Source organism: Ursus maritimus, unplaced genomic scaffold (assembly GCF_017311325.1).
Source record: "Ursus maritimus isolate PB19 unplaced genomic scaffold, ASM1731132v1 scaffold_11, whole genome shotgun sequence".
Lineage (NCBI taxonomy): Eukaryota > Metazoa > Chordata > Mammalia > Carnivora > Ursidae > Ursus > Ursus maritimus.
Window position 1 is genome coordinate 18,382,633 of NW_024423453.1, and position 12,009 is coordinate 18,394,641.

The following is a 12,009-nucleotide window of genomic DNA, read 5'->3' on the forward strand; positions in this document are numbered from 1 at the left end:
AGCATAACAACCTAACGGTCTTCCTTCAGACCCCGCCACTAAAGTTATTTATCTGCAAACCTGACCCCACCCCCATTTATCCTGCGGCAGCTTTTTGCTGTTATTGCTCTGACGCCGGCCAAGATTTGACCGAAAAGAAAGGAAAAAAGAAAAAAAAAAATCATCCCCCTTCTCAGCGCCTCAGACTCGCTGGGCTCCCACACCCGACCGCCTACAGTCCTCCGGGAGGCTGGAGTGATTAGCATCCTGAGAAGCCAGTCGGAGGCCCTAAGAGCCGGAGAGCGCTCGCGGTAGGAGTGCCAGGCGGGGCCGCCTCAGCTCCGGCCCAATGGGGCTGGGGCGAGGGAGGGGCAGTAGGTGACAGGACCGGGAGCTAGGGGGAGTCCGGGCGAACTAAAGTACGCGGATCAATGAGCGGCGAGCAAAGTTTCTGAGTCCTGCTCTAGCTCGCCGTCTTCCCTCCCCCTCTGTTTGTGTTTCAGCGACGGTCGCTGTGTGTGCGTGCGTGTGTGTGTGTGTGTGTGTGTGCGTGCGCGCAGCGGGGAAGAGGCGGGGAGTGTGAGGGACCAGCCGGAGGTTGAGAGCTGCTCGCTGAGCTCCAGCTCCACAGCGGTACAACCTTCATCCCGGGCAGGCGAGAAGGAGAGCGCTGACAGGCGCCGTCCGGAGCTGCCGCGGGCGCCACCACAGCCCAGCGCCGACTTCCCCGCCTCCACCGCCAACGGTGAAGGAGAAAGAGGGACCAACCACCCCCCGCCCCAAACAAAAAGGCTTGTGGATTACAAAGTGAAACTGACACGGGACAATAAAAGCAAAGATAACGGGGGCAAGGGCGAGGCGCACTGGAGAGGGCTTCTGACCGGGGCCGCCGGAGACCGATCCCCTTGGCATGGTGAGGGGAGGGGACTTGGGGACCGCGCGCTGTTCCTGCCCGACCCCTGCGAGGCCGAGAAGAAAGGGGGACGGACCTGCAGTCGATTTGGATGTACAAATAATGAGTCGGCAGGCACCTCGGCAAAGGTAAAAACAAAAACAAAACAAAACAAAAAAAATGCAGAGGAGCTCTGGATGTTGCCTGCGCGCGACCACCGGCTCCAAGCCCGCAGCAGGGGCGGCGGCGGCGGCGGCGGCTGGAGGAGAAGGGACGGAGCTGAGCGCTCCTGGGTACCGGAGCCCTAGCTCCAACGCGAGCGCTTGGAACGCAATCGCTAGCTGCCAGCGCGCAGACGCCGGAGCCCCGGCCTCAGCGGCCACTTCTGCAGCCCTGTTGGAGGGGCCTTGCAGCCTTGTTATTGAGGCGTGAGGACTCGAGGAAATCCCTCGCCTCCAGCTTTTGGGAAAGGAATATGATAATCTCCCAGTACCCCCATCGCCCCCTCCCCCGTGAGCAATTGTTCTCTCCACACATCTCTACCGACGTTTGCTCTTCCCTCTTCAGTTTCTTCGCCGCGGGTAAGTTCTAAAGTTTCTGAAGACAATTGTTTGCAATGATTCCTCATATACCTTAAATACAGGCAGCCTCTCCCAATCCACATCCACCCGGGCGAAAACGCTCAGACTCTCTGGATTCAAAAAAACAAAGTGAAGGGGGAAAACGTAGGAGGTTTGAGAAACTTTCCTGGGAATTCATCAACGCACAGGAGTGTCCCGCGGAATGCCTTGCCGCTTTTCGTCAGGGCATCTCTCTCATACTACAAGTCCAAATGGCTACCTGGAGCCTTTCTCTGACGCGATTTGCTTCTGCTGGGCTGGAGGTTCTTTGAAATAGCAGAGCTCTCAGAGCCACAGGCTGCACTTTTTGCTGGGGCTACTTAATCCCTGCTATTATTCTTTTTGCTTCACTTTTCCTTCTCTTTATCACACCATTCCAGGGAGCCAGGACCATGGACTTGGCAGCACACAGGGCGCCTGGACGCCCTTGGCTCCAGCTACCCTCTCTATCAGTATTTCAGCTCCTCCGAGTCTTTTGGCTGCTATCACAGCTCCCCGGGCCGGCCCGGGTCAGCGGGGCCGAGCAGCGCCAGGTGTTCCAAGTGCTGGAAGAGCAACCACCCGGCACGCTGGTGGGCATCATCCAGACGCGCCCAGGCTTCACCTACCGGCTCAGCGAAAGCCACGCCCTGTTTGCCATAAACAGCAGCACCGGGGCCCTCTACACCACCGCCACCATCGACCGCGAGAGCTTGCCCAGCGACGTGATCAACCTGGTGGTCCTTTCCAGCTCTCCCACCTACCCCACCGAAGTGCGAGTGCTGGTGCGGGACCTCAATGACAACGCCCCCGTCTTCCCCGATCCCTCCATCGTAGTCACTTTCAAGGAGGACAGTAGCAGCGGGCGCCAAGTCATCTTGGATACAGCCACCGACTCGGATATCGGCTCCAATGGTGTAGACCATCGCTCTTACCGCATCATCCAGGGCAACGAGGCAGGTCGCTTCCGCCTGGACATCACCTTGAACCCGAGCGGCGAAGGTGCGTTTCTGCATCTGGTGTCCAAGGGCGGGCTGGACCGCGAGGTCACACCACAGTACCAGCTATTGGTGGAAGTGGAGGACAAGGGTGAGCCGAAGCGGCGGGGCTACCTTCAGGTAAACGTGACTGTGCAAGACATAAATGACAACCCTCCGGTTTTTGGCAGTTCCCACTACCAGGCGGGGGTGCCTGAGGACGCGGCGGTGGGCTCTAGCGTCCTCCAGGTGGCGGCGGCTATCGGCTGCAGGACGAGGGAACTCCCTTCCAAATGGACCCCGAAACGGGGCTTATCACGGTGCGGGAGCCCCTGGACTTCGAGGCCAGGCGCCAGTACTCGCTTACCGTGCAGGCTATGGACCGAGGCGTGCCTTCCCTCACTGGGCGTGCCGAGGCGCTCATTCAGCTGCTAGATGTCAACGACAATGACCCCGTGGTGAAATTCCGCTACTTCCCTGCCACCTCGCGCTACGCCTCTGTAGATGAGAACGCTCAAGTGGGCACTGTGGTGGCTCTGCTCACCGTGACGGACGCAGACTCGCCCGCGGCCAACGGGAATATTTCTGTGCAGATTCTAGGGGGCAATGAGCAGCGCCACTTTGAGGTGCAGAGCAGCAAAGTGCCGAACCTGAGCCTCATCAAAGTGGCCAGCGCCCTAGACCGCGAGCGCATCCCTTCTTACAACCTCACAGTTTCGGTCTCTGATAACTACGGGGCGCCCCCTGGCGCAGCAGTCCAGGCGCGTTCTTCTGTGGCGAGCCTGGTGATTTTCGTAAATGACATCAATGACCACCCTCCTGTCTTTGCACAGCAAGTGTACAGAGTGAACCTGAGCGAGGAGGCACCCCCGGGAAGCTATGTGAGTGGAGTGTCTGCCACTGATGGCGACTCTGGTCTCAACGCTAATCTGCGTTACAGCATCGTCTCTGGCAACGGACTAGGTTGGTTCCATATCAGTGAACATAGCGGCCTGGTGACCACTGGGGTTGCTGGGGGCTTGGACCGTGAACTGGCTTCCCAGATTGTACTGAATATCAGTGCTCGGGACCAGGGGGTTCACCCCAAGTTTTCCTATGCCCAGCTTGTAGTAACTCTCCTGGATGTGAATGATGAGAAGCCAGTATTTAACCAGCCAGAAGGGTATGATGTGTCTGTGGTTGAGAATGCCCCAACAGGGACGGAACTCCTGGTGCTCAGGGCAACTGACAGAGACCTGGGTGACAATGGGACGGTGCGCTTCTCCCTGCAAGAGGCTGAGACTGACCAGAGATCCTTCCGGCTGGATCCTGTGTCTGGGAAGTTGAGTACTATTGCCTCCTTGGACAGAGAGGAGCAAGCTTTCTATTCCCTATTGGTTCTGGCCACAGATCTGGGCTCCCCTCCCCAGTCATCAATGGTTCGAATAAATGTGAGTCTCCTGGATGTGAATGACAACAGTCCTGTGTTTTACCCAATCCAATACTTTGCTCATATTCAGGAGAATGAGCCTGGAGGAAGTTACATTACTACAGTATCTGCCACTGACCCAGACTTGGGTCTCAATGGAACTATCAAATATAGTATATCAGCTGGGGACAGGTCTCGGTTTCAAGTCAATGCTCAAAGTGGGGTTATTTCTACCAGAATGGCCCTAGACAGAGAAGAAAAAACAGCTTACCAGTTGCAAATAGTGGCTACTGATGGTGGCAATTTACAGTCTCCCAACCAGGCAATAGTAACCATCACTGTATTGGACACTCAAGACAACCCACCTGTATTCAGCCAGGCTGCCTACAGCTTCGTGGTCTTTGAGAATGTGGCTCTGGGATATCATGTGGGTAGTGTGTCTGCATCCACCATGGATCTCAATTCCAACATCAGTTATCTCATTACTACTGGGGATCAGAAAGGTATGTTTGCTATCAACCAGGTCACTGGGCACCTTACCACAGCGAGTGTGATTGACAGAGAAGAGCAATCCTTTTATCAGCTGAAAGTAGTGGCCAGTGGGGGCACAGTGACTGGAGACACTATGGTTAACATAACGGTTAAGGATTTGAATGACAACTCTCCCCATTTCCTTCAGGCAGTAGAGAGCGTAAACGTGGTGGAAAATTGGCAGGCAGGTCACAGCATTTTCCAAGCCAAAGCTGTGGACCCTGATGAAGGTGTCAATGGCATGGTACTCTATAGCCTGAAGCAAAACCCCAAGAACCTGTTTACTATCAATGAAAAGAATGGTAATATTAGTCTGCTAGGGCCCCTGGATGTTCATGCTGGTTCCTACCAAATAGAGATCTTGGCATCTGATATGGGTGTTCCACAGCTCTCCTCTAGCTTCATCTTGACTGTGTATGTTCATGATGTAAATGACAACCCACCAGTGTTTGATCAACTTTCTTATGAGGTCACCCTTTCTGAGTCAGAACCTGTGAATTCTCGATTCTTTAAAGTACAAGCTTTTGATAAGGATTCAGGAGCAAATGGTGAAATTGCATACAGCATTGCTGAAGGAAATACAGGGGATGCTTTTGGCATTTTCCCAGATGGTCAATTGTATATAAAAAGTGAACTGGACCGTGAACTTCAAGACAGATATGTTTTACTGGTCATTGCTTCTGACAGAGCAGTGGAACCCCTTAGTGCTACTGTGAATGTTACTGTAATTTTAGAAGATGTAAATGATAACAGACCTCTTTTTAATAGTACCAATTACACATTTTATTTTGAAGAGGAGCAGAGAGCTGGGTCATTTGTGGGCAAAGTAAATGCTATAGATAAAGACTTTGGGCCAAATGGAGAAGTAAGGTATTCTTTTGAAATGGCGCAGTCAGATTTTGAGTTGCATGCTATTAGTGGGGAAATTACAAACACTCGTCAGTTTGACAGGGAGTCTCTTATGAGGCAGAGGGGGACTGCAGTGTTTAGCTTTACAGTCATTGCAACAGATCAGGGGCTCCCTCAGCCTCTCAAGGATCAGGCCACAGTACATGTTTACATGAAGGATATAAATGATAATGCTCCCAAATTTTTAAAAGACTTTTACCAAGCCACAATATCAGAGTCAGCAGCCAACCTGACACAAGTTTTAAGAGTATCTGCCTCAGATGTCGATGAAGGTAATAATGGACTCATTCATTATTCTGTAATGAAAGGAAATGAAGAAAGACAGTTTGCTATAGACAGTACCTCTGGTCAGGTGACACTAATTGGCAAATTAGACTATGAAGCAACACCTGCCTATTCCCTTGTAATTCAAGCAGTGGATTCAGGTGCAGTCTCCCTCAACTCAACCTGTACCTTAAATATTGATATTTTAGATGAAAATGACAATACCCCTTCTTTCCCTAAATCAACACTATTTGTTGATGTTTTGGAAAACATGAGAATTGGTGAACTCGTGTCCTCTGTTACTGCAACTGATTCAGATTCAGGTGACAATGCTGATTTACATTATAGTATTACTGGAACTAACAACCATGGAACTTTTAGCATTAGCCCAAACACTGGGAGTATTTTTCTTGCCAAAAAATTGGACTTTGAGACGCAGTCTTTGTACAAACTAAATATAACAGCAAAAGACCAAGGAAGGCCTCCTCGTTCATCTACAATGTCGGTGGTTATACATGTGAGGGACTTTAATGACAATCCTCCTAGCTTTCCTCCTGGGGATATTTTCAAGTCTATTGTTGAGAACATTCCCATTGGAACGTCTGTCATTTCAGTGACTGCACATGACCCTGATGCAGACATTAACGGGCAACTATCCTATACAATCATTCAACAGATGCCCAGGGGCAACCACTTTGGCATAGATGAAGTCAAAGGCACTATATTTACGAGTGCTGAAATAGATCGGGAATTCGCCAATCTCTTTGAGTTAACGGTAAAAGCCAATGATCAAGCGGTGCCTATAGAAACGAGACGCTATGCTTTGAAAAACGTGACCATTTTGGTCACAGACCTCAATGACAACGTTCCAATGTTTATATCACAAAATGCCCTTGCTGCAGACCCCTCAGCTGTGATTGGTTCTGTTCTGACAACGATAATGGCTGCAGACCCAGATGAAGGGGCTAACGGAGAAGTGGAGTATGAGATCATCAATGGGGACACAGACACCTTCATTGTGGATCGTTACAGTGGAGACTTGAGAGTGGCTTCCGCACTGGTGCCTTCACAGCTGATCTATAACCTCATAGTTTCAGCAACAGACCTTGGCCCTGAAAGGAGGAAATCAACCACTGAATTGACCATCATTCTTCAGGGCCTTGATGGACCTGTTTTTACTCAACCCAAATATATAACTATTTTGAAGGAGGGTGAACCCATTGGTACCAACGTAATATCCATAGAAGCAGCTAGCCCTAGAGGATCTGAAGCCCCTGTGGAGTATTACATTGTTTCAGTTCGTTGTGAAGAAAAAACAGTTGGACGCCTCTTTACTATTGGACGACAAACTGGCATAATTCAGACTGCAGCCATTCTGGACCGGGAGCAAGGAGCATGTCTTTACCTGGTGGATGTTTATGCCATAGAAAAATCAACTGCTTTTCCCAGAACACAGAGAGCAGAGGTAATGATTTTGTAGTCATTTATGAATTATTTGTTGATGTGCTTTTTAGAAACATTGTTCTCTCATATTTACTTTCTATAATTATTTACCTTCATTGCTTATTGTTAATATTACTGACAGGAGCATATAAACTGTTCTGTCACAAAAAGAACAAGAATCACATAAAATTTAGCTTTAACCCTGGTCAAAACCAAGCAATGAACAGTCTATATGCTTCACCTCATAGCAATCATATGTATAAAGCCAGGGAGAAATCAAACCATTTCAGAAGTGAAAAAAAAAAATCCGTTTATCTAAGCTGAATCAGTGTACTAACTAGACACTTCTCAGTAAGGAAGTCTGCTAGAGAATGGGCAATTTCAGACGTGAATTTCTATGCCAAAATGAAGAACTTTGGTAGAAATCAGCATTAGAGCATAGCTTTCTGGGAGGAGTGGCAAGACAGTACAGACTGGCAGTTTACATCAGGACAGTATTAACTTTCACATCCTCAGCAGTCTTGGCAGTTTCTTTATAGACAGTGACTAATTTTAATGTGCTGAGCCAAGTTTGGAGAGATTCCTGATTTCATCTGCTTTCACATTTGAGGCACTATCTTCTGATTTAGGGTAATCCTTTCTCTTCCCTCTTGAATGAAAGCATGCAATGTGCTGTGAATTATCAGAGATTAGAGGGTGCTCTTTGATACAAATCTGTGTTCAGGGCTATGGTATAGACCCTATGTTATTCTGTCTGCTGATGGGTAAGAAATTAGGGTTTCTAGCTTATGCCTAAAGAATTCCAAGCTTGGCCTTCCCTGGGGTGTATTTTAGGCTACTACCTCTGTGTATTATTGATTTGTATTTTCATTAAACTACTTCCAATGTTGTTTTGATACTCAACTAGAAATCACATAGCTGTACTCTGGAAAGTTCTTGTTCTCTGTTTTCTAAGTTCCTTCTCTCCCTCCCCCACCCCTCAAAGACATTTTAGTGTCACTCAGCCAAAAATACAAAATATCAAATGTGGTTTGTGATACTTGGCAGTATCCCAGACACAATATACTAGTGAAATTGAGGCTTACGTATTTGTTTTCTTGCTTTCCTTTTTTTGGGGGGGGAGGGGGCGTGGAGGGTGAGGAGGTTTTCTTCATTTAAAATGTTCATTTATTATTATTATCTTTTTTAATCCCTTGTGACTTTTTTTTTCATAATAGCTAGCTGTAGCTATTCTGCAGGTAAAGCAGCGTATTCTTGGCCTAGAGGATATTAGAGATATAATTAGAGATATAATTCTTAATAGAGATATAATTCTTAGAGATATAATTCTAACTGGAATTCCATTTTATCTATATACATAGCCCTGAAGGGACTTCTAACCCAAATGTCCTCTTTTACCTAATTAGCTTTTTAAAGATCTTAACATGGGTCTTATATGTTGAGCTATTTGGTTTAACTTAGGCCACGATTTACATGTAATTTTATATTGATTTCCGGTTATTCCTCATGTTAACTGACCCCCTATTTCTACCTTCCTTCTCTGGGATTATTTATTAGATAAAGAGATTTAATTAGATAGAAAACTGAAATATTTATTAAAGATAGACGATTAAGTCTTTCTAGATAGATGAATTTGTCAAACAGTAAACCAAATAATGTTATTGGTTGTTGTTGCTGTTTGGTTCAGTGCATTACATTTTATTAGAACAACATGGAGAATGAGAATAAATACCCATTGGTATCATTAGATTTATTTTGTCTTGCTACTTATTCATTAAATATGGAAAGATCAGCTTGGCTTAAATTTATTAAATAGTGCTGTCTCTGCAATAGGCATGAAGGTTAAAAAGTAATAATTGTAAGTAGTTTTGCTGGTAATAGGGGATAGTATGTCCGTTACTTTAAAAATATCAAATAACACCAATAATAAAAGTTGTTCATATTTACTGTACCCTATTTATCTAAAAATCTGGGGAAATTCATTATGATGATTTTTTATAAGCAAAAAAAAAAAAAAAAAAAGAAAGAAAAAAAACTGTCAGTGTATTTTCTGTGAACTGAAGTGCTGAAATTGTAAACCAAGTTTGAGTTTCCAAGCTCCAACCACTCCTATAATTAAAAGCAAATGTGTTTCTCCAAAGAATATTGAAAGCAGTAGTTGGGAGCTAGAATTTCATGTTATTATTGGTTGTATCTTTCAAGTATATACAATGAAGTTCTTTTTTCCTTCTGCTCAAACAATTAATTTACTGTGATTGTGCAAAAATAGGTTATGTTACCTCTGGTTGTCAGAGGTGATTTTTCAGTTGTTTGTTTTCAAGTGCAAAATTTGCTCCAATACATTTTTTTTTTTTTTTAATTATTCATGTGCACCGATAGAGCTCTGGGTTGCTTACTCAGGTTTCTGGCTAGAGTCATAGCTGATCACATTCCATGGTCAAGGAGAGGGTCAGTGGGTAAAAGAGAAATGATTTAATCTGCATTCTTTTTCAAACTCTGACACTTATGGAGAGGGCTGTGGCTCTGATATTGCTCATTCCAGAGATCTGGCCAGTTGTGCACCTTCACCTACCCTACTTATCATACCTAAACCTTCAGCATGAATAGGAGTTTTTCAAGGATGACTTTTGAGTTGCAGACACAAGGTCTATTACAGTTTTGTGTCTTAATATTCTTGGATAAATCTTGATTATGTTAGAACAGCTCATAAAAAGTTTGTACTATTTTTCTAGGTTCAAGAAAAAAATAGGGATGTAGTACTTCAGTGGACATTTCTTTTTTAATATGCGTTGTATAGAAACATGCAGCTTAGGGACTTGGTTGTACCTCAACAAAACCAGAGGTTTTGTTTCACTGATCTGAATTCTCTCAGAGTCTGGTATATACCCGAGGTATAGTAGGTGCTCAGTACGTGTTTGGTAAATGAGATGGTAGAAGAGTTAAGACAAGAATATGCTTTCTCTTGCCTCAGGAATAACTCAACAGAGAGAAGCTGGGGGAATGGAGGAAATTAGTAAACTTGATCTTGATTATGAATTGAACTAAGGACATAAAGACATGCCAATTATCTCTGTTGCACAAGTGAATTGAGAATTGCCAGAAAACTCAAAGAGGAAAGAGAAACTTAGGTGGGTGGTCTCACATGGAACTTAGGGTTTAAATGGAAGGGCGTACTGTACATGTGTCCAGCTCACAGTTCTCAAATTGTGGCTCTTAGTACCCCTGTGGGCTCTTAGAAATTGTTAAGGGCTTCAAAGAGCTTTGGTTTGGGTGTGTCTTATCTATCAAAATTTATCATTTTGAACATTAAAAATGGAGAAAAATTTATATATTTATTAATTTGTTTAAAAATCATATTAAACACGTTTTTACTTTATTAAAAAACTTTATTTCCCAAACTTAAAAAATAATGAAAAGAGAGATAGTATTTTATATTTTCATAAATCCTTTTAATATTTGGCTTAAGAGTACACAGCTGAATTCTCAAACCTTCTCATTCATTCCATTGCAGTAAATTATTTCAGTTAAAGTATATGAAAAGAATCCATCCTCACTCAGATCTATGAAACTGGATAAGGAAGGCATATTTTGGTATTCTTTTCAGATAATTGTTGATTTTCTTTTGCTACTACACCAGAACTCCACAGTGGGACTTTCTTAAAATTTACTTGCAATGTGGAATTTGAAATCCAATCAGTGAACTTTTTATACTTTGTTACGTAAAAATACAAATACATTGATCTATTTTGCATTTTGAATGGATTTTTTTTTTTTTTTACCTATTCATGACTTAGAAATATCAGGAATTGATCATTTGGAAAATATTGTAATAATTGCTAAGCATCTTACCAAAAAGCTCTTTAAATATATATGGACTCTCAACTTCATGGCAATGGTTAGAAGTTTTCAAAATTTGAATTTTTACTTGAAATCTCAAATTTTATTATCAGTAACATATATTATTCTTTTCCTTCAAGTGTCAGGTCCCCTCTATTCATTTACTAACAAACAAGTATCTGCCATATACTCAAGTCTAAAAAAATATAGTTTCCCTGTCAGTTGTGCTTTCAAAAAAAATGTATTCCATAAGTAAAGCAGCTAGTTTAGCTTGTAGTTCATTCATATGCATGCTTTTCTTTGAGACAGCTATAGTCTTTTGGCACAGATTAGTGGTTTATGTACATTCTACTGTTTGCCACACAAAATATTGAAAAAATGTTGAGATTTAAAGGCCTAGATTTAATAAATTTAATAATTTTGCTATTTCTTCAAAAGATCTTCTTCAGTTTTTAAGCGCAGCTGGCATTTTATATTTACTGTGAGTGCCTAGTGGTGAAGAATACAATTACTGCTAGAATGCTTTAGAGCAACTGCTGTAGTTTCTGCGAAGGTGCCAACAGTCTTACCCATCGTTGCTTTTGCACCTCTAGTGTGCATGTCAATACAGAGAAAAAGGCAAGCAATGTTATGCATTATAATGAAGACAGTTTTGACTTCCTAGGCCTCTTTAATGGGTCTCTGGTATGCTTCGAGCCCCATGTTGCCCTGAGGAGAACCATTGGTTTAGGTAATGAGATTTTTACATTTCAGTTTAAAAAAGCCACTAGAAATAGTCTATTAGAAGTGTATTTGGGATATTAGGTGCACAGACTCTGACATTAACAGAAAGGAATTTTAGTAATTGGGTAATAAATTGATTTGTTTTCACAGTGAACACCATCAAGATTTCTAAGGGAAGGGATGGGACATTTGTAAGATTAGTGCTGAGTACCAGTTTAGAAATGATAGTCTTCTAGAAGGTTTAGAATCAGAGTTAGTGAACCTTAGATTAAATGTCTGTATATCCTGTGTATCATCCCTCACAGGCAAAAAATAAGCAACAGAACTGGGTAAATAATAATAGTAATAATAATTACAATAACATTTATCGACTATTGCTATATTCAGTCATTAAGTGCTAAGTGCTTTGAGATTTTACCATTTGAGTCTCATAACACTGTTAATATC

The 12,009-nt window shown here is 43.9% G+C and overlaps 1 protein-coding gene across 1 annotated transcript in view; it reads left to right on the forward strand.

Moving 5' to 3' along the window:
- The first annotated feature begins 1,781 nt into the window (after nucleotides 1-1,781).
- The window catches only part of FAT4 (FAT atypical cadherin 4), a 165,021-nt gene continuing 154,793 nt past the window's right edge, over nucleotides 1,782-12,009 (forward strand). The window contains 2 exon segments of the mRNA XM_040626292.1: nucleotides 1,782-2,703; nucleotides 2,706-7,024. Of these exon segments, the coding sequence (XP_040482226.1) occupies nucleotides 1,884-2,703; nucleotides 2,706-7,024 (5,139 nt within the window). The 5' untranslated portion in view covers nucleotides 1,782-1,883.